Consider the following 21744-nt stretch of genomic DNA (forward strand, 5'->3'; position numbering starts at 1 on the left):
TAATAGACTCTTGATGTCATTCTGGAGTTGTCAGCCTCTTGGCCCTTGTGGATGCAGATGCAGAGTGCACCCCCATACACAGCAACCTGGAAAAGTTTGGGGGGCCCTGGGTTGCCGTGGATGGGTATGGGGGAAAGGCAGTATGAGTAAAAATTTTATTACCCATCCAAACAGGGTGCCTTCCCCTTATTTAGTGTTCATTTCCCCACTCCAGGAGAATACGTTGGGAATGGATATCGTCCTGGGAAAAACATTCCCGGGGGAATTGTGTCTCCAAGTGCAGGCTGTGAAGGCCACCCTGAGAGGCAAAGCCCTTTGGGAATCTGCCAGCCTCTTTCTTCAGTCTCTGAGCTTTGGAAAAATTTTACAACAATTTAGGGGCATTTAGTACATGCACAATCGTGTACAACTGCCACTTCTAGCTCCAAAACATTCCCATCATCCTTGAGAGAAACCCTGTACCTATTATTTTCCACTCCTTCCCCCAGCTCTGGTGAGCACTAATCCACTTTCCTCTGCATTGACGTGCCCGTTCCGGACATGCCACATGAATGGAACCACACACGGTGTGGCCTTCTGTGCCTGGCTCCCCACACTGAGCATCGTGTGTCCATGGTCCGTCCACACTGTAGCAGGTGTCAGAGCTTCACTCCTTTCATGGCCGAGTGGTGTTCTGTGTAGACACTGACTGGTTTCACACATCTCTCCATCATTTCACCTCCCATCATTTCACCCCACCGTGTAGTTGTGCCTTCACGTTTGATGTTTACACACAGAAGAGAGAGGTGCTGTGGTTGGTTCCAGTCTTGGTCACATGGTGTGTTTTTATTTCCCTGAGAATTCTAGAGACTCGTGACACCTCAGGGACTGAGGGCCACCCCAACGGAGGGCTTGGTGGCCCAGGTGGGCCCTCGAATGCTCGGGGGACGGGCAGATCAATGCTCATGAATGCTTCCTTCTGCACAGATGTCATTTTGTACGCTGATGAACGCCACCTTCAGTGTCCTGGATGAGGCCTGTGCAAACAAAACCACTGTTGTTTCTCTGGAGGTAAAGATGGCGTCTTTGTAGTTTGTGTTTTGAACATCTCAGGGGACACTTGGAGTGCAGAAACTCCATTTTATAGTTGACGAGGTGGGAGTTCACATTTAATTTATGAAAGTTGTAAGGCTTTAAAAATTGTTTAACAGACAGCACAATTGCCCTTTTCTGTTCAATTTTACAAGTTTTAGCACAACCTTAGTAGATTGGTATAACTACCACCACGATCAGAACACAGTTCTATTTCCCCCTAAAACTCCTTTGGACTTCCCCTTTGTAGTCACGTACGCTGTCCTCCATGTACGCTGTCCTCCACGTACGCTGTCCTCCACTAGTCACGTACGCTGTCCTCCACTAGTCACGTACGCTGTCCTCCACTACGCTGTAAATCCCTGATCTGTTCTCTCATCATAGTTGTGTCTTTTTAAAATGTTACATAATGCAATTCATTTAGCGCCATGCCTTACCAACAGCCCCACGTTCTGTTTTGATGACTTAGTGACATCAGTACGGTCACAATATGGAGCAGCCATCGCCACTATAGTTCCAAAACATTCTTACCACACCCCCCAAAAAAACTTGCATAAGCATCTCTCCTCATTTCCCTGCCCCCCCCCCCGCCCCCGACCTAGTCCTTGGCAACCACTAATCTACTTCCTGTCTCTGTGGGTTTCCCTGTTCTGGACGTACGTGTCACCTAAACAGAATCGGACACGGTGTGGCCTTGTGCGTCTGGTGTCTCTCACTGAGCACCAGGCATTCAAGGCCCATCCTCGTTGCAGTGAGTGTCAGAGCCTCGCTCCTTTTCCTGGCTGAGTGATGTTCCCCTGTGTGGGTGGACCACAGTTTATTCACTCATCTTTAAAGAATATTTGGATTGTTTCCACTTGAACAGCATCTCTTTATTTCCTTACTGCCACACCGGCTTTTGGGGATCGTTAGTGGAGCTGCCGTGAACGCTTTAAGTCAGACTAACGGATGTTGCTATTTTATTTATAAATGTTTTTGTACAAAAATAAGAATATCACTTTCATTTGTAATTTGATTAATTTAGAGATCATTTATTAGTATAACATACTTATTCCTTAAGTGCGCATTCATTTATAGGGTCTTCAGATTAAATTTATATAACTAATTAACCACTTTTTAAAAAAAATATGGAATGCTTCACAAATTTGCGTGTCATCCTTGCGCAGGGGCCATGCTAATCTTCTCTGTATCGTTCCAATTTTAGTATATGTGCTGCCGAAGCGAGCACAATAATTAACCACTTTTTACAAATTTAGTAAAATTCTTTCAAACATTTTATACTATGTTTATAAATATTCTTACTTCCCCCCAAATTTCAAGTATCTAATGAGGAAATTTACAACATAAAAGGCAAGGTTACTATGTCCTTAAGGAATTCACAAATCTAATCAAATGTCTAAATACAATAATTCAGATTTTAAAAGCTTTAATACAGCTTATAAACAGCTGCATTCTCTTAAATTGTTTATGTTAAAATCACAAGTCTAAATGCTTTTTGCAGTGAAATCATATGGTGAGCTGGTTAGCTTCTCAGATGTGTCAAATTGTTCCAAACCCTTCAAACAATAAATAGATTTCCCGATTGTGCCAAAGATTACAAAACCTTTTAATTTTAATACAGAAGTACTACCAATATCGAGTTTGTTTGCCTCAATTACAGTTAAAAACTAAGCTAAATTAGTTTTTATTAATTTTTTACTTTCCTGAGGATACAAAAAATATCCTAGCTAAGAAGAATAGATTTAACATTCCAGAGGGAGTTTGATGTGATTCCATTGGCCAAGGAAGTGAGGACCACTTGTCCCCAGGCCGACTCTGGTGGAGTGTTTCCTGCTGTGTGGGTGCGCAGGACCCCAAACTCCCGCCTTCAGCTGGGAAAGTTACAGAACTCCATGCACCCCGCTTCTCCTGGACAATCATCTCTCAAGTTTCATTCTGACCCAGTTTTTATTGAAAAAATTTTCACCTAATTTGTATAAATAGAAATTAGTATCCTCGCTAAGATTTAGGTTAATTTCCTTCAACCTCTGACTGGATTCAGTTAGTTTCTTCCCTGCGTTTAGTAGGTTGTGAATTCTTTATACATATTATATTTTTGTTGTTGGGGTCAGAGCCACATTTTATAGTCCATTTATTGCCAATAATCAATCAGAGGAATAGTGTCAATATCATCATCATCATCATCATCATCACTGGTCTTAACTTTGTCCCACAGACATTGCCAATGTAACATTTACATGCTTATTATCCATACCTTTTTACTTTGTGAATGTATCACAGACATTGAAGCCATTTCTTGAGCAGGATTCAGCCTCTGATCCCTGACTTCCAAGGTTCAAAACTTGGTTCTGCCACCTACTAGATGCGTCCTTGTTTCCTCATCTGAAACAGAAAGAATTGTAGCCTGTACTCATAGATCTCTTTCTAAAGTCAAATAAGTTAGTATGTGACACTTCAAACAATACCTGGCTCATTAAGTGTTAGTTATTTTTAATTTATGAACCAGAAACATAAATACCATAAATATAAAATTCTAAAGTAGTTTTTTAAAACTAAATGAAATAATACATGCATGTCACTCTGTAATGTGCTTTATTTAATAATAGCTCACAGGCCTTTTTGCTGGTTAAATCATATTGATACGCTACATTATTCTTTTATTAGCAGCTGCACTGTGATTTGATTGTATTATTTACTGAAACCAATCTGTTGGACGTTTAGGCTCGCTGACTTGTAACCACACTGAAATGAACATCACCAAATAAGATGCTTGCACAATTTTAAATTATTTCTGGAAGGATTAATTCCTGGAAGGGAAGTGCCTGGGTCAAAGGGTGTGTGCAGCTTGTGCTGTTACAGGTGCTGACTTGCTGCACACCAGAAAGGCCGCACCAATGTGCAGTCCCAGTGGGGCCTCTTGAATCGGGGAAGAAGAGGCTGAGTGGATGCCCTTTTAATTCTTCATCAGCCTAGACTGTCAGACCACTCTGTTGCTAGGAGAGGGGACAGCTGCTATTTCATCTATTTCATGGATGAGAGAGAGAAAGAGAGAGAGGGAGAGAGGAGAAAGAGAGAGAAAGAGAGGAGAGACAGAGACACAGAGATAGACACAGAAGAGACAAAGACAGAGAGACAGAAGAAAGAGACACACAGACAGTGAGAGAGAGAGAGAGAGAGAGAGAGAGAGCGCGAGTGCGCGGGAGCAAACACCCCTTTCTTTGCAGAGTACAGTGGAGAACTTCGTCTCTGTGCTTGAACAAACATCCGTGTGGTCCAACTTCACCAAAGACAAGGTGTCCACCCTGGCCACAGTCTTGCTGGAGAGTGTGGAAAGCACCACAATGGCAGCTCTTCTGAAATCCTCAGCAAATGGCAGCCAGACTGTTCAGACGGAGCACTTAGGTAGGACATATCCTTCACGGCAAGGTCACACTTGAGTGCTGATTTTGAGGAGTGACTTTGGTGATGTAATTCCCCATGGCTTTCTCATGTACCATTCCCCCAAGTGTGTCAAATCTCTAAACTCACAGCAAAGCAAGTCCAATCATATTAACAACATCTCTCCTGGACTGAGTGCTGGGTGCTGTGTTAAGAGTGTGCTGCCAGGTACTGCATTTGGACAAGAATTTGTTCAGTGCTTACTGTTTGTCAGGTGTTAAGGGATGCTAGTCATTCACTATGTTCAAATATTTCCAGCTCTCTCTCCTGGGCTCACGGTAGGATGGTGTTTCCTGGCTTGGAGTTAGGTGGGGTGCTGTGACTAGCCCCTGTCAGTGGACTGTGGATGGAATAGTTGTGAGTGTAACACCCTCCAGAGCTTTCTTTCCCGCTGCCCTAGTGACAGGTCGTGTTTCAGATCACAGTTTCTCCAGCTGTGCAGGTCTCAAGGTAAGGACAAAATATAGAGAGCACAGTCCCAAGCCAATATGCTAATGGGAAATGATTGTTATTTTTAATCCACTAAGATTTGGGGTTGTTTGTTACTAAGGCATACCTGATCCTCTCCTGACCGATACACCCCAAACATGAGTGATCTGTGATCACTTGGGAACCCTGGGTGCTGTAGACCTTTTATGATGGCATCCCACTCCTAGTATTTGTTCTGGGATCAGACATGTAGCTTTGGGTTTCTATCCTGATGGGCACCCACAAGGCCAAAATGTAGAAATAGAGTATCTTGTGAACTGCCACCAGTAGTAAACAAGGACAGCCTCATGGATCTTATATGTTAGTGAGCTGAGTCAGACAAACAGACATCTGGTATACTGGACAGAGCTAGTGCTATTGAGAAAGATGCAGCAGGACAAGGAGGTTAGAGGGGGACAGGCTTGGAGGGACCACTGCCTCTTACATGGAGTGGAACGGTTAGGGAAAGTCTCACTGGGGCAGGGACCTGGGGGAAGGGAGCCGTGTAAACACTTGGAGAGAAGGCAAGTGCAGGAATACTTGTTGAGTTCAGGGAACACTAAGAAGGCCAGTGTGGCTTGATGCGAAGGAGTCAGAAAAGAAAGGGAGATGCACATTTTGTAACAAATGAAAAGACACAAGATTTTGTTTGAAGTAAGCTGGGTGGGGGAGCAGAAGTGGAGAGTCTGAGAATGGGCATGACATTGTGTATATTTTAAAAAGATACTTCTGGTTCCATTATCTATTGTGTTTTCACAAAGAGTTCCATAATTATGGCTTTGTTACAGGTGAGACATCTGAGGCTCAGAGAGGTTAAGACTTTGCTTAAGTTGGCACTGCTGGCGAGCCACAGAGCTGGGCCTCCCAGTTAGCACCATCTGAGTGCAGAACCCCAGCCCTTTTCCACACGCTGGGCTCACCCCAGTCCCTTCTTATTTTCTTCGGCTTTGGAAAATGTGCCTAAATTTGGAGTAGCCAGAGGCCATGACTGTGGAGCCTTCCGTCCCTGTTGACTTCAGCCCCATCTTCCCCGATGCATCATCCCCTGAGGTGTGAGAGCTCACTTCTCGAGCTGCAGCTGGGTTTCACCTTTGTTGCTACCATCCACCTGTCATTCATGAAGGTGCTCAAGTTCATTCCTAGGATCAGTTGGCCTTTCCGTTCTTTCCTTGGCTTGTGACCAGGGAGGCAAACCTGTGTCACTGGCCAGAAACCAAAATCAGGACCCGCTTTCTGGGTGATGTCCTGCAAAGTCTCCCTTTTTCCTTTTAGATATTGAGAGCAGAGTCATCAAGGACGAATGCACTGCAGAGAACGTGACCTTTAACTTGAAAGCCAAAGGGGACTCGATGAAGATTGGCTGTTCCACAATTGAAGAATCTGAATCCACAGGTACAGACCTGCTTGTGAGATTCAAGGAGGGTGGCGTGGGTGCATTCAGTCAGTGAATGCGAGTTGATCACCTCCCGGGTGCTGGGCAGTGGGAGAACTGTGACGAAGGAGGCAGAAATAGGCCATGGCCTCAGGGAGCTTTCCATCTGCTGGGGAAGTCAGACATTAAACAAATACTCTCGTAATAGTGGAGTATCAAGACCTGCACTGTCCCATACAGCAGCCACTGGCCGAGTTTGGTCACCGAGCACTTGAAAGGGGGCAAAGCCGTGAGTGTAAAATGTACACCAATTCCAAAGGTTTGGTGCAAAAAAAAAAAGAATATAAGCTATCTTATTAATAATTTTTATTATTGATTGAATGTTGAAATGTTATTTTGCATGTGAGTTAAATTGTTTTAATACATTGTATGTATTTTTTCCTTTTCTAAAATGTGACTACTAGAGAATTTAAAATTACATGTGAGGCTCACACCCTACTTCTAGTGGACAGTGCCACTCTGTCCTGGGGGTGGCAGGCTTGCCTGCAGAAGCCTGGTGGGTGTGCTCTTAGGCACCGAGGGCAGTACAGTTCTCCATCCCAGTTATTCTGCCGTGCTGTCCGGGTGAGAGGGCGTTCACGGGCAATACGTGCATGAAAGTATGTGGCTGTGCTGCAATACAACTTTCATTTAGAAGATAGAAGCACCCAGATAATGGCTCGATTGGCCTGCCAGCCCCTGTCAGCTGTGCCTGGATCTGTGTGCTCTCTGGAGGGCCCAGGGTGCAGCAGGCCCAGGACACATCCCTGAGGACCACCGGCATTGAGAGGGGAAGCCCACCCAAGAGACTGAATGAGAATAGCCAGAAATGTGAGACAGGAACTTAGTTCCCACTGCTGGGTTAAATTATCCCTTAAAAATACTATTCCAAATGTATTTTCCAAGGTAGCCCAGATTTCTCCAGGTGATGGCACCTTGGGGTTTTCTCTTTATGGTTCTGCTGAGGGTCACCTGGAAGTCCACTGGTGTCTCAGCCCCCGGAGTGGGCCAGTGAAGGTGCAGAGAACGGAGGCTACTAAAGCACATGTGTGTATGCATTTGTGGGGCCGGCTGTAATACCTAGTAAGCAAACAATTCTTTTTTTTTCCCACTTGGGGGACATGCAGGGACCACTGGGGTGGCTTTTGTCTCCTTTGCGGGTATGGAGTCTGTTCTAGATGAGAGCTTCTTCCAAGACCCTCTGACCCCTAACTCCAAGAGGAAGTTGAAGATGAATTCTCACATCATTGGGGGCATGATGACGGGGGAGAAGAAAGATGGGTTCTCGGACCCAGTTGTCTACACTCTGGAGAACATCGAGGTTTGTAAAGGCCTCCCACTGAGCCCCCTACTACCTGTTCACAGGCCCGACTCTGACTTCTTGTGGCAACCCATTTTCGGCAGTTAAGTGTCTGCAGTTGCTAGTAGCTCAAGCCAATTGTAAAAGAATGAGCTCTTCTATTTCTGTGTGATGTTTTTCCATCCTCAGTGAGGAAGATTTAGGTGAGATGAGGCAACGCTGATGTGGGAACATGCACGTGGTGTTTATTACATTAGCTGCAACCAAGCCAGTGATAGAGAAGGTGTGGCATCCAAGACATTTCTTTTCATCATGTGCATGTTGAAATATCAGCAACCCCTCCCCCTATTCCCTACAGAACGCACATACCTGCATCTTCTTGCCTCAGTGACTTTTGAGCGGTCACAGTGAGTCATTCAAGAGGGACTCTCTGGTGACCAGGGCCTTTGAATTTTCAGCCAAAGCAGAAGTTTGAGAGGCCCATCTGTGTTTCCTGGAGCACAGACATGGGGGGCGGTAGGTGGACACCGTCTGGCTGCGAAGTCCTCAAAGCCTCCGAGATGTATACTGTCTGCAGCTGTAGTCGAATGGCGAACCTGGCTGTCATCATGGCTTCCGGGGAGCTTACGGTCAGTACCTAACCCTGGTGCTCTGATCCCCACCCCTGACTGGAAATGTTGATGGAACATCTGTGAGCCCCACGTGGTGTTGTGTGTTATGTGAAGGAGTCGTGGGGCTGGAAGGGGTGTTGCCCTGCCTCTGCCCGGAGAATATGCATGTTCTGGTTGGGAAGCCATGCCATTCGTATATCAAATAAGAAATCACTCCAAATAGGGGCAGGCACAATGCGAATCACAGGTTCTGTTTAATGAGCACCTATTGTGTGCTGGACCCTTTATTGGGAGGTGTGGTTTTTTTAGGCCCATTTTTATAAGACATGAGACACATTTTATAGGGTAACTAAGCAGTCTACCTAGTTATGAAGCTTGTAATTGGTGGAGGTGGGATTTGAACCCAGGACAGCTTGGTTCCAGAGGTCTCTTTCACTAAATCATACAAATGGAGGGCACAGGGAGGCTGCAAGAGGCTGCGCTGTGGGGATTCAGAAGTATTTCAGTGAGAGGTGGTGACAGAATCAGGAAGAAAACAGTAAGAAACGAGCCTTGGTGAGTGGGTAGGCTTGACAGAGAGGACAGACACCCTGCTCAGTCCCGTGGTGAGCATTCTTGCCTGTCAGGCCAGATCTGAGGTTCGGTCTTCTGCCAGGAAGGCCCTGAATGCTACTTAGAGGAATATAATACTTAGGACTTAAGAGAATCAGATCCCGAGCAACAATGACCTAGTTCAAGTTCCATTTCTATCACTTCCTGGCTGTGTTTCCTTGGGGAAGCCACTCAGCCTCTGAGCCTGAACTCAGTTCTTTCATCTCAAAAATGAAAACAAGAAAAATAAATAATGAAAATGAACACTCCTACAATATGTAATATGTTTGTGGCACAGTTGTGAGTAATTTAAATATTTTCATTGAATGCTCCTAACATCCTAAAACCATTCTATATGGTGGTAACTATCAGTACCCTTTTCTTCCTTTTTTAAAAAATTTTATTTAAATTGTTGTTGCAGTACAATTTTCTATCTTTTACTCCCATCCCAGCCCACCTACCCAGCCCTCCCCTCCTCCCTCCGTTTTCACCCCCCCTAGCTTTTTATCCATTTGTCCTTTACACTTGTTCCTGTAAACCCTCCCTCTTTTCCCCTGAAATTCCCCTGAAATTCCCTCCCCTCTCCCCTCTGGACATTGTCAGCCAGCTCTCTATTTCAGTGTCTTTGGTTATATTTTGCTTGTTTCTTTGTTTTGTTGTTTAGGTTCCTGTTAAAGGTGAGATCATATGGTATTTGTCTTTCACTGCCTGGCTTATTTCGCTTAGCATAATGCTTTCCAGCTCCATCCATGCTGTCACAAATGGTAGGAGCTCCTTCTTTCTTTCTGCTACATAGAATTTCATTGTGTAAATGTACCATAGTGTTTTGATCCATTCATTCACTGATGGGCATCTTGGTTGCTTCCAGCACTTGGCTATTGTAAATTGTGCTGCTATGAACACTGGGGTGCGTAGGTTCTTTTGGATTGGTGTTTCAGGGTTCTTAGGATATAATCCTAGCAGTGGAATCACTGGGTCAAAAGACAGATCCATTTTTAGTTTTCTGAGAAAATTCCACACTGTTTTCTATACTGGTTGTACCAGTCTGCAATCCCACCAACAGTGCACTAGGGTCCCCTTTTCTCCACAACCTCTGCAACACTTGTTGTTTGTTGCTTTGTTTATGATGGCCATTCTGACCAGTGTGAAGTGGTATCTCATTGTGGTTTTAGTTTGCATCTCTCTGATAGCTAGCCATATTGAGCAACTTTTCATTTGTGTATGAATTCTCTGTATGTCCTCCTTGGAGAAGTGTCTGTTCAAGTCCTTTGCCCATTTTTTAATTAGGTTGCTGGTCTTCTTAGAGTGGAGTCATGTAGGTTCTTTACATATTTTGGAGATTAAACCCTTGTCTGAGGTATCATTTGCAAATATGTCCTCTTTTTATTTTAATACTGTGTTCTTTAGCCATGCAGAAGCTTTTTATTTTGATGAGGTCCCATTTGTTTATTCTTTCTTTTATGTCCCTTGCTCTGGGGGACATATCAGTAAAAATGTTACTGTGTGAAATATCTGAGATTTTCCTGCCTATGTTCTCCTCTAGGACTTTTTTGGTGTCATGACTTACATCTAAGTCTTTTTTTTTTTTAAGATTTTATTTTATTTATTTTTAGAGAGGGAAGGGAGGGAGGGGGAGAGAGAGAGAGAGAGAGAGAGAGAGAGAGAGAGAGAGAAGGAGAGAGAAAGAGAGAAACATCAATGTGCGGTTGCTGGGGGTTCTGGCCTGCAACCCAGGAATGTACCCTGGCTGGGAATTGAACCTGGGACACTTTGGTTCCCAGCCCGCGCTCAATCCACTGAGCTACGCCAGCCAGGGCTGCACATCTAAGTCTTTTATCCACCTTGAATTTATGTTTGTGTGTGGTATAAGTTGGTGCTTGAGTTTCATTTTTTTGCACGTAGCTGTCCAGTTCTCCCAACACCATTGGTTGAAAGGCTGTTTTTACTCCATTTTATATTGCTGCCCCCTTTCTCAAATATTAATTGACCACAGAGACTTGGGTTTACTTTCTGAGCTCTCTGTTCTGTTCCATTGGTCCATGTGCTTGTTTTTATGCCAGTACCAGGCTGTTTTGATTACAGTGGCCTTGTAATACAGTTTGGTATCAGGTATTGTGTTCCCTCCTACTTTACTCTTCTTTCTCAAAATTGCAGCAGCTATTCGGGGCCGTTTATGGTTCCATATAAATTTTTGAAGTGTTTGTTCTATGTCTGTGAAATATGCCATTGGTACTTTAATAGGTATTGCATTGAATCTGTAAATTGCTTTGGGTAGTATGGACATTTTGATGATTTTAATTGTTCCGATCCATGAACATGGTATATGTTTCCATTTGTGTCTTCCTTGATTTCTTTCTTCAGTGTTGTGTAGTTTTCTGCATACAGGTTTTTTACCTCCTTGGTTAGATTTATTCCTAGGTATTTTATTTTTCTTTTTGCTACATCAAGTGGGATTTTTTTTTCTTGATTTCTGCTTCTGCTGTTTCATTATTGGTATACAAAAATGCCTTTGATTTCTGGATATTGACTTTGTATCCCACTGTTTTGCCAAATTCATTTATTATGTTGAGCAGTTTTTTGGTGGAGTTTATAGGATTTTCTATGTACACTATCATGTCATCTGCAAACAGTGACAGTTTTGTTTCCTCCTTTCCAATTTGGATGCCTTTTATTTCCTTTTCTTGTCTGATCACTGTGGCTAAAACTTCCAATACTATATTGAATAGAAGTGGTGAAAGTTGACAACCTTCTCTTGTTCCTGATCTCACTGGAAAAGATTTTAGTTTTCACCCATTGAGTATGATGTTGGCTGTAGGTCTCTCATATGTGGCCTTTATTATGTTGAGGAATACTCCCTCTATTCCGACTTTGCTGAGTGTTTTTATCAAAAATGGGTGCTGTACCTTATCAAATGCTTTTTCCTCATCTATTGATATGATCATGTGATTTTTGCCTTTGCTTTTGTTTATGTGATATATTACATTTACTGATTTGCAAATATTGAACCATCTTTGCATCCCTGGGATGAATCCCACTTGGTCATGGTGTATGATCTTTTTAATGTATTGTTGGATGTGGTTTGCCAATATTTTGTTGAGGATTTTAGTATCTATGTTCATCAGTGGTACTGGCCTGAAGTGTTCTTTCTTTGTTGTGTCTTTATCTGGTTTTGGGATTAGGATGATGCTGGTTTCATAAAAAGATATTGGGAATCTTCCATCATTTTGGATTTTTTGGAATAGTCTGTGAAGGATAGGGGTTAGCTCTTCCTTAAAAGCTTTGTAGAATTCTCCTGTGAAACCATCTGGACCTGGACTTTTGTGTGTCAGGAGTTTTTTGATTACTGCTTCAATTTCATGTGCTGTTATTGGTCTTTTCAGGCTTTCTGCTTCTTCTTCACTGAGTTTTGGAAGATTATATTTTTCTAGAAATTTGTCCATTTCACCTAGATTTTCAAATTTCTTGGCATAGAGTTCTTCATAGTAATTTCTTATAATCCTTTGTAATTCTGTGGTGTCAGTTGTAATCTCTCCTCTTTCATTTCTGATTGTGTTTATTTGGACCCTTTCTCTTTTTTTCTTGATGAGTCTGCTTAAAGGCTTGTTGATTTTGTTTATCTTTTCAAAGAACTAGCTCCTGGATTCATTGATTCTTAGAATTGTGCTTTTAGTTTCTATGTCATTTAATTCTGCTCTAATCTTGGTTATTTCCTTCCCTCTACTTTCTTTGGGCTGTCTTTGTTGTTGTTCCTCGAGTTCTTGTAGACATAGGGTTAGGTTGTTTGTTTGAAATGTTTCTATCTTTTTTAGGTAGGCCTGTATCACTATGAATTTCCCTCTCAGGACTGCCTTAGCTGTGTCCCATAAGTTTTGGGTTATTGTGAGTTCATTTTTGTTTGTTTCCAGAAACTTTTTGATTTCTTCCCTTATTTCATTCTTGACCCATTCATTATTTAATAGCATGCTATTCAGTCTCCATGATTTTGCGTGTTTTGGGTTTCTCCCCTTGGGGTTGGTTTCTAGTTTCAGTCCCTTGTGGTCAGAGAAAATGCTTGGTATAATTCCAATTTTGTTGAATTTGTTGAGACTTGCTTTGTGTCCTATCATGTGGTCTATCTTTGAAAATGTTCCATGTGCATTTGAAAAGAATGTGTACTTTGCTTCTTTGGGATGAAGGGCTCTAATATATCAGTTAAGTCCATTTCCTCTAGGGCATTGTTCAATGCCACAATATCTTTGTTGATGTTTTGTTTGAAAGATCTGTCCATTTTTGACGGTGGGGTGTTGAAATCCCCTACTATAATTGTGTTGCTGTCAATATCTTTCTTGAAGTCCTCTAAGATTTCTTTATGTATTTGGGTGCTCCTATGTTGGGTGCATATATATTTACAATGTTTATGCCTTCTTGGTGGATTCTTCCCTTGAGTATTATGAAGTGTCCTTCTGGGTCTCTCTTTATGGCCCTTTTATTTAAGTCTATTTTGTCTGATATGAGTATTGCTACCCTGGCTTTTTTTCCCTGTCCATTTGCTTGGAATATTTGTTTCCAGCCCTTTACTTCCAACCTGTGTAGGTCTTTTGTTCTGAGGTGGGTCTCTTGAAGGCAGCATATGTGTGTGGTTCATGCTTTCTTATCCATTCAGTTATTTTATGTCTTTTGATTGGAGCATTTAATCCATTTACATTTAAGATTATTATTGATAGGTACTTATTCATTGCCATTTTTGTACATGTGTTCCTCTCTCTCTCTTTTCCTTCCTTTCCTTAAAGCAGGCCCTTTAGCATCTCTTGCAGAGCTGGTTTGGTGGAGGTGTATTCTTTTAGACTTCTTTTGTCTGGGAAGCTCCTTATTTGGCTGTCCATCTTGAGTGAGAGCCTTGCTGGGTAAATTAGTGTTGGTTGCAGGCCTCTGGTACTCATTACTTGGAATATTTCGTGACATTCTCTTCTGGCTTGGAGTGTTTCCATTGAGAAGTCAGCTGCTAACCTTATTGGAGCTCCCCTGTATGTTACTTTCTGTTTTTCTCTTACTGCTTTTAAGATTCTCTCTTTGTCTTGGAATTTTGCCATTTTTATTATGATGTGTCTTGGGGTGTCTATGTGTCTATGTTACTTTCTGTTTTTCTCTTACTGCTTTTAAGATTCTCTCTTTGTCTTGGAATTTTGCCATTTTTATTATGATGTGTCTTGAGGTGGGCCTGTTTGGGTTCCTCTTGATTGGGACTCTCTGTGTTTCCTGGATTTGTGTGACTTTTTCTCTCTTCAAATTAGGGAAGTTTTCCATCATTACTTTTTCAAATAGGTTTTCTATCCTTTGCTCTTCTTCTTCTCCTTCTGGTATCCCTGTTATACGGATACTATTACATTTCATATTGTCTTGCATTTCTCTTAATCCCTCTTCATTTTTTTCTGAGCCTCTTTTCCTTTTCTCACTCTTTCTGGGTATTTTCTTCTACTTTGTCCTTTAGCTCACTGATCTGATCTTTTGCTTCATCAGTCATGCTTTTCATTCCTTCTACTATGTTCTTCAGTTCAGAAATTGTATTCTTCATTTTATCTTGGCCCTTGTTGATAGTTTCTATTTCCTTTTTCATGTTGATATAGTTTTCAGTGAACTCATTGTAGCTTCCCTATAGTTTCTGGTAGCTCATCGTGAGCTCATTGAGCTTCCTGACAATCATTGCTTTGAACTCAATATCTGGTAGTTGAGTTGCCTGTATTTCATTTAGCATTGTTTCTGAGGATTCCTCCTTTCCCTTCATTTGGGAAGTGTCTCTTTGTCTTCCCATTGTTTGTGAGACTCGTCTCATTAGCCTCAGCTTCCTAAATTGATCTGTTCTGGCTCCCTGGGTTTATGGTGTGAACTTCTGTGGTAGAATAGCAGTGATTTTCAGTGGTGCAGTCTCCTTGATCTCCTGAGCTCACTGGTCTTGGGCTGTCATTTAAGTTGGCTCTGTGTTTGTCTTTGGGTTTTGATTGTTGTTGGGTCTTTCTTTGGTGGTTCCTTCCCACCAGCTGGTTAAGTGAGGGTCACTCTGTCCACCACCTCTTGTATTTTGTTGTGCTGGTGAGGGCAGGTTGTGTTGAAGCTGGTTCTTCCAAGTGTATAAGGTTTTGAGGATTCTCTCTTGCTCTTGTTCAGTTGTTTTACAACTGTTTAGTTGTATTTCCAGATAGGTCCTGGATTGAGGTTTGTGTGGTTTCCACTCCTTCCTTCACCTTCTTCTGTTGTTATCTGTTAGTGGTTCCTTTGTTGTTGGGTTTCCTCTTCCAGTGGGTATCCTGGTTTCACTGCTTCTACCTACTCTTTTTTGTGATCATTTGGAGGGGGAGGCAAAATGGTTTAAGACAGCAAGAGAGTATTCTATGATATTTACAGTAGCAGCCAGTAGAGAAGAGATAGGAGATCCTTTGGCTATGTATAGTGTTAACTGTGATCTTCCACCCAACTAGGTGATTTTTAGAAAGGATGGAAAGAAGATAAGACTCTTGTTAGGGAAGGAAGCATTGTGAGTTGGATATAGAAAGCAGTGAGGTTGTGGGAGGTCAGATTCTGAGGTAAGGTGAGAGTAAAGGATAGTAAATAGGTATAGTGTGTGAGAGAATAAAGTTAACCACTATAGTAACAGAGTTCAGAAAACCGCAAAGTGGGCTAGGATCTGGGAGGGGTGTTGTGAAGGATTTACAATTGCATGGAACAGCAATTATTAACAATAATATTAGAGCAACAATCATATGACAGAATCTATGTGATCTAGATAACAAGAATAGGGAGTATAGGACCTTGAGCAGTGTGCTAATGGGATGCAAGTGAAGTGAAGGACAGTAAATTAGCAATACACTATGAAAGAGAGATCAGGGGAACCTATCAAGTGATATAATATAACCAGCCTAGCAAAGTAGACTATCTAGAAAGAAGAGGAATATGATAAAATTGGAGGAAAGAAAGGAAGAAGGAATAAAACAAGAAAGAAGGAAAGAGAGGAGAAAGCAATCAAAAGAGAAAAAAATAATACAAATTAAAAAATTAAAAATTGTTAAAAAATAGAATACAATTAAAAAGCCTCTTGGTTTCAAAGTGGCCAAACCAGTTTTTCTGCTCTTGCTGACTGGCAGGCTGAGGGGTGATTGGTATGGCTTTCCTTCCTTCCCCATCTGCACTGGGCACACTGTCTGGGGAGCTATTGTGGCACCTCTCCCCTGTGCCCTGGCTGTGGGAACCAGGCCTTTCCCCAGGGTTACCACTGTGGGCTGGGGTGCGGGGGTGTGCTCCTGCGTGTGCCCTCAGCCAGACTACTTCACCCTTCCCAGTGCTATGGGGGTGCGCAGGGTCCTCTGTGCAAGCATAACCTTCTGTGCAGCCTCGGGATCGCTGCCCAGCTGGGTGGCGGGGAGGCTGGAGCTATTGCTGTAGGAGAACTCCCCAAACAGTGTCTGTCTTTTTACTTTTTCTTTTTGAGAAATTCCTCCTACTCAAGCCTGCTGCTCCATACAGTGGCCTGGCCTCTCCCACAGCCCAACTTCCCAGCCAGATTGGTGACTATGGGGGTTGGGGCCCGTCGTGCGACTCTCAACTCCTCTGGTGTCCACAGACTCCGAGGGTGCTCACAGACTCTATGTGTTCGCTAGCAACTGGGTTTCTCCCAGTGTAGCTCAGACCTTGTTTGTCTGGGGAGGGAGCAGTTGCCCCGGCTCTCTCCCAAAGACTCTTTGGCAAACCTGACAGCAGGCACCGGGCCTGGGGCTGCAGCCCCTCTGGACCCTGTGCTGGTCCCTGGGACCTTATTGTCCTGAAGCGCTCTTCTTATCGTCTGGTTTTTTGGTTCCGCTATAAGTTTTAGTCCCTTATTTTCATATATGTGGAGGTATGTTGGTTGTTTGCTCTTTTACTCTGTAGATCAGCCAGGATTTTCTCCCATGTGTAGGGGAAAGTGGAATCTGCTCCTTCCTACCCCAAGGCCATCTTCCTTCCCCTCAGTACTTTTCTGAACAGATGCAGAAACTGAGGCACAGAGCAGTTAAGCGTCTTGTCCAAGCTCATACAACAACAGAACTGCAGTCAGTTTTTATGAACCTACTATGTCACAATGTTGCAGAGAGGAACTCATGAGATGGTTTGGGCTTAACCTTATATAGCTTTTAACTCCCAGAGAGCACTAAAAATGTTTAAAATCAGTGAAAAATTATCGACAAATAATGATATATAGGAAGGACTCAGCTCATCATTTCTACTCCCAGGGGTGTCTCTGAACAGGTAGGTGTCAGTCCTGGTTCAGCGCAGGAACCAGGAACCACTGTAGGTATTTCAGGCTGGAAGGTACTCAACAAAGGGAACTGGGTGCTCCAAAATTGCTGGAAGGGGTGGAGGAGTCAAAGCCAGGGGGCTGCCACTTGGATTTCGGCTTCAAGATCACCCCTCTGTGGTTGTAATCAGAAGCTACAAATGCTGCTATCAGGTCACTCCCTATCCATGGAATTAAAGACTGGACCGCTGGAATGTGGAGTCCAGCCACAGCTCACTCCGGTCTGCAGAAAGCCTGGTGTCTGCCTCATTCTGCCCTCCCAAACATCTATGCATGCATCTGATTGGAGAACCTGAATGACATCCAGAACCTTAGCCCCAAGACATTCTGGGAATTGTAGTTTATAGACATGCTGCCCTAGTAATACCCAGGGTGAGGTGTGGAACACAGGAGGGGATGGGTGCTGATGGGTGCCAATAGATGCCAAAGAAAGATGATGGGCAGCACGTAGTTCACTTTGAGTGTCAGTGGAAGGAAAGCCCCCCAAGCTCTTTCTGCCCAAGTCAGGTGTCCGTACAATTCTTTTTCCTGCCCAGGGGAATGTTTTCCTTGTCGGAGTGACACATCTCTTTCCTGACAGATGGATTTCTCCTTGTACGTCATTAGCTACATGGGCATGGTCATCTCCCTGGTGTGTCTCGTCTTGGCCATTGCCACTTTCCTGCTGTGTCGTGCCATTCGCAACCGCAACACCTACCTCCACCTGCACCTCTGCGTGTGCCTGTTCTTGGCCAAGATGCTCTTCCTCGCTGGTGTGGACAAGACTGACAACCAGGTCTCATCTCCCTCAGGCTAGGCCCCCAGCTAGTCCAGTCACCTCCATATCTGCCTCTGCTCATTCCTACTCAAGGTCCTACCTCAGGACCTTTGCACATGCTGTGCCCTCTTCATAATACTCATCCTCCAGCATCTCACCTGGCTGACTCCTTCTTGTGATTGGTCTCAGCTTAAAATCATCTCCCTGATCATATTATATATTGTGGTAGTCCCTCTTATTACTCTTTAAACCACTGGTTCTCACCCGGAATGATTCTGCCCCATTGGGGAACACTTAGCTGTCACCTCTGAGAGGGGGTGCTGCTGGAATTTAGTGGATAAAGGCCAGGGACATTGTTAAACAGCCTACAACACACAGGACAGCCCCCATGACAGAGTGTAATTTGGTAATAGTGTTACAACCTGTTACAACCGTCAGTACTGCTACAACTGAGAAACTCTCCTTACCTGCTCCATTTTGCATTCCTTCCCAGCACCTATTTGAAACCATAATGATTATTCGTGGCTTTATATTGTATCTACTTTTGCCACTAGACTGCATGTCTTGGGAGAGCAAGAACTTCGGCCAGTTTACTCCCAGAACTGTGCCAGAAACGCAGTAGGCTCTCTGGGTTTTCCCAAAAGGAGCACTGCTGACATTTGGGGTGGGTGAACATCCTCTGAGTGGAACTACCCCTTACACAGCGGGATGTTCAGCTTTTTGGTTCCTTCGGGACCTGAATACCAGTACTGCACCCCACTCCCAGTGTTTAGCCAGTGCTGGGCAAGCTTCTGCAAAGACACAGAATATTTTCAGTGTTATAGATCCTATGATTTCTGTTGCCACTTATCAACTCTGCTGTTTCAGCATGAAACAGCCATAGAGAACACATAGATGGGTGTGGCTGTGTGCCTATGAGACATCATTTACAAAACTGGCTACCAGTCCAATGCTGCAGTTTGCGGACCTCCTGCCCCATTTCTCCAATCATCTCCTAAAGTAGGGTGATCACTTACCCATTTTCACCCCTGGTTCTCCCAGTTCTATCACTGACAGTCACATGTCCTGGGAAAATGTAGTCCCAGGCAGACCAGGATGACTGGTCGCCCTACTAAATGGATGGGACTGCCTGTGATGAGGAACATCCCTGTAAATATATGCGGAATGAATGAATGAATGAATGGGCTGTGTTTGGGGAATGACCACAGAAGTGGTCCATCTCCTGTCCTTTTCTTCAGAACTGGGCCCTTGGGTGGAGGGAGTCCTGACCGCACCTGCCTCTCCCCTGCAGACGGGCTGCTCCATCATCGCGGGCCTCCTGCACTACCTTTTCCTCGCCTGCTTCTTCTGGATGCTGGTGGAGGCCGTGATGCTCTTCCTCATGGTCAGGAACCTGAAGGTGGTGAATTACTTCAGCTCTCGCAATGTCAAGATGCTGTATCTCTGTGCCTTTGGCTACGGGCTCCCAGTGCTGGTGGTGGTTATCTCTGCCAGTGTGCAGCCCCAGGGCTACGGGACGCACACTCGGTAAGTGACATCTCCCTCTCTCCCTGAAGACCCTGTACCCCGAGGATGTTGCCAGAGGTCCTGATGATAATGACATGAAGCAGAAGAAGAGCAATAACAATATTAGGAATGTGGCTGCCATTTATTGAGAATGGGCTCTACTCAGGGCACTAAGTGAACATTTCAGGAACACTGATCGGGAGGAAGGTCAGAAAGAGGATTTGCTGGGGTCCAAAAAAAAAAAAAAACGAAAGGCGACCTGCCCTGTTGTGAGAGTTTTTATCCCTGTCTCAGCTCCCAGTTTTCCCCTCCATCAATGCACTTGGCGGGGCTGGAGTCATCAACTGTAAGATCAGGAGTCTGAGACAAGCACTGATTCTTCCTGTTTCTCTCCGCAGCTGCTGGTTGAGTACAGAGACGGGGTTTATCTGGAGTTTCCTGGGGCCAGTGTGCACAATCATACTGGTGAGCAGAGTGCATGGTGCTGTGGGCTCTGGAGGAGGGAGCTGAACCAAGGGACGAGGAGGTGCCAGTGCAAGTTGCATAGCTGAGGTCACTTATTCCTGTAAGCCGGGGGCGTCAAACTCATTTTCACCAGGGGCCACATCAGCCTCGTGGTTGCCTTCAAAGTTTGAAATAATTTTAGGACTGTATAAATGTAACTACTCCTTAACTGTTAAGGAGTTGAGTTACATTCGGCCCTTTGAAGGCAACCGCGAGGCTGATGTGGCCCCCGGTGAAAATGAGTTTGATGCCCCTTGCTCTAAACATCCTCCCTTCTGATCCTTGATTCTTGAGATTCCCAAGTGGGGGTGTAGTATCTTTGACTCATGGTTGTTTCAGTGCAACACACTAGTCCCCTGGGAGGACCCATGCTCTCCTTGCCCTTTGTGCTTTGGTAAAATGGGTCTATTCCTCTCTCCGGAAGAAAGATGTCGAATGAGAGATAAAGTAGAATTTTTTCAACTTTGTTGCAGCATAATTGACAAATAAACATTGTGTATGCCCACAGAAGAGAGTAGAGGGAATTTGAGGGGACAGTGGGAAGGGTTCACAGGAACAAACTTAAAGGACACATGGTCATAAACTAAGGGGAGGGTGGTAATGGGAGGGAAGTGGGGAGGGGTGGGAGGGGGGACTGGATTGGGAGTAAAAAGGAGAAAACTGTATTTGAACAATGATTAAAATAAAAAAAATTGTGTATGTTTAAGGTGAATGACTTGATGTTTTCACATGTACACACTGTGAAATAATCACTGCTATACAGCTAATTAACCTTTCTATCACTCCTCATGGTTACCATTTTTCTTTTTTTTTTTTTGAGTTTAATTTTTTGAGGTGACACTGGTTAGTGGTATTATATAAACCTCAGGTGTGCATTGTTATAACATGACACCTGTGTGCTCATACTGTGTGCTCACCACCCAAAGTATGTTTTCCTTACCGTATATTTGACCCCCTTTACCCAATTCACCTCCTGCCTCCCCCTTCTTACCCTCTGGGGACCACAATTCTATTGTCTGTGTCTATGAGTTCATTTTTGTTTTGTTTTGCTGAGTTGTTACTTTTTTGTTTTATATTTCACCTGTGAATGAAATTCTAGGGGTGTTTGTCCTTTTCTGTGTGACTTATTTTATTAGCCCCCAAACCCCCAAGATCCATCCACACTGTTGGAAATGGCAGATAAGATTTGCCCTTTCAGCAACTTTTCAGAATATAATGCAATATTGTTAACTATAGTCACTATCCAATAGATTAAATCTGGGGAACGCCTCACCTTGCGTAAGTGAAGCTTTGCACCTTAGACTGAGGTCTCCCTGTTTCCCACCCCCACCCCCGACAAGTGCCATCTGACCCCTGTGGACCCCGAGGGAGGCTGAGCGCCCCCATCTCTTGCCCCCTCGACCCCGACCCAACTCTGCAACACGACGCTTCTCCTCACTGACTGCCGCTCTCAGTGGCTTGTTTCCTTGTGTCGCTTTTACGTGGTAATTGTGAGCTCATATTTGACCAAGTTAATCTTGAGAATTCACTTTTTAAAAGATTTAATTTTTTTATTTTTAGAGAGAGGGGAAGGGAGGGAGAGAAACATCAATGTGAGAGACAGACATGGAGCAGTTGCCCCTCATGTGAGCCCCAACCTGGGACTGAGCCTGCAGCCCAGGCATCTGCCCTGACCAGAGTCGAACCCACAACCTTTTGCTACGCAGGACGACACCCAACCAACTGAGCCACACCGGTCAGGGTGGGACCTGCAATTCTTGCAGTTGTATTCCTCCAGAGGTTTTT

The 21744-nt window shown here is 44.0% G+C and overlaps 1 protein-coding gene and 1 non-coding gene across 2 annotated transcripts in view; one reads left to right on the forward strand and one right to left on the reverse strand.

Moving 5' to 3' along the window:
- The window catches only part of ADGRE1 (adhesion G protein-coupled receptor E1), a 50214-nt gene that overhangs the window by 18023 nt on the left and 10447 nt on the right, over positions 1 to 21744 (forward strand). Inside the window, exons 11-18 of the mRNA XM_036032285.1 lie at positions 967 to 1050; positions 4296 to 4473; positions 6250 to 6369; positions 7516 to 7709; positions 8147 to 8317; positions 17773 to 17967; positions 19241 to 19476; positions 19854 to 19920. Coding sequence (XP_035888178.1) covers positions 967 to 1050; positions 4296 to 4473; positions 6250 to 6369; positions 7516 to 7709; positions 8147 to 8317; positions 17773 to 17967; positions 19241 to 19476; positions 19854 to 19920 — 1245 coding nt within the window. The remainder of the gene's footprint in view (positions 1 to 966; positions 1051 to 4295; positions 4474 to 6249; positions 6370 to 7515; positions 7710 to 8146; positions 8318 to 17772; positions 17968 to 19240; positions 19477 to 19853; positions 19921 to 21744) is intronic.
- Positions 2193 to 2299, reverse strand: LOC114504338. Its single transcript, XR_003685122.1, has one exon. It is a non-coding gene; the product is annotated as a U6 spliceosomal RNA (small nuclear RNA).

Source organism: Phyllostomus discolor, chromosome 8, assembly GCF_004126475.2.
Source record: "Phyllostomus discolor isolate MPI-MPIP mPhyDis1 chromosome 8, mPhyDis1.pri.v3, whole genome shotgun sequence".
Lineage (NCBI taxonomy): Eukaryota > Metazoa > Chordata > Mammalia > Chiroptera > Phyllostomidae > Phyllostomus > Phyllostomus discolor.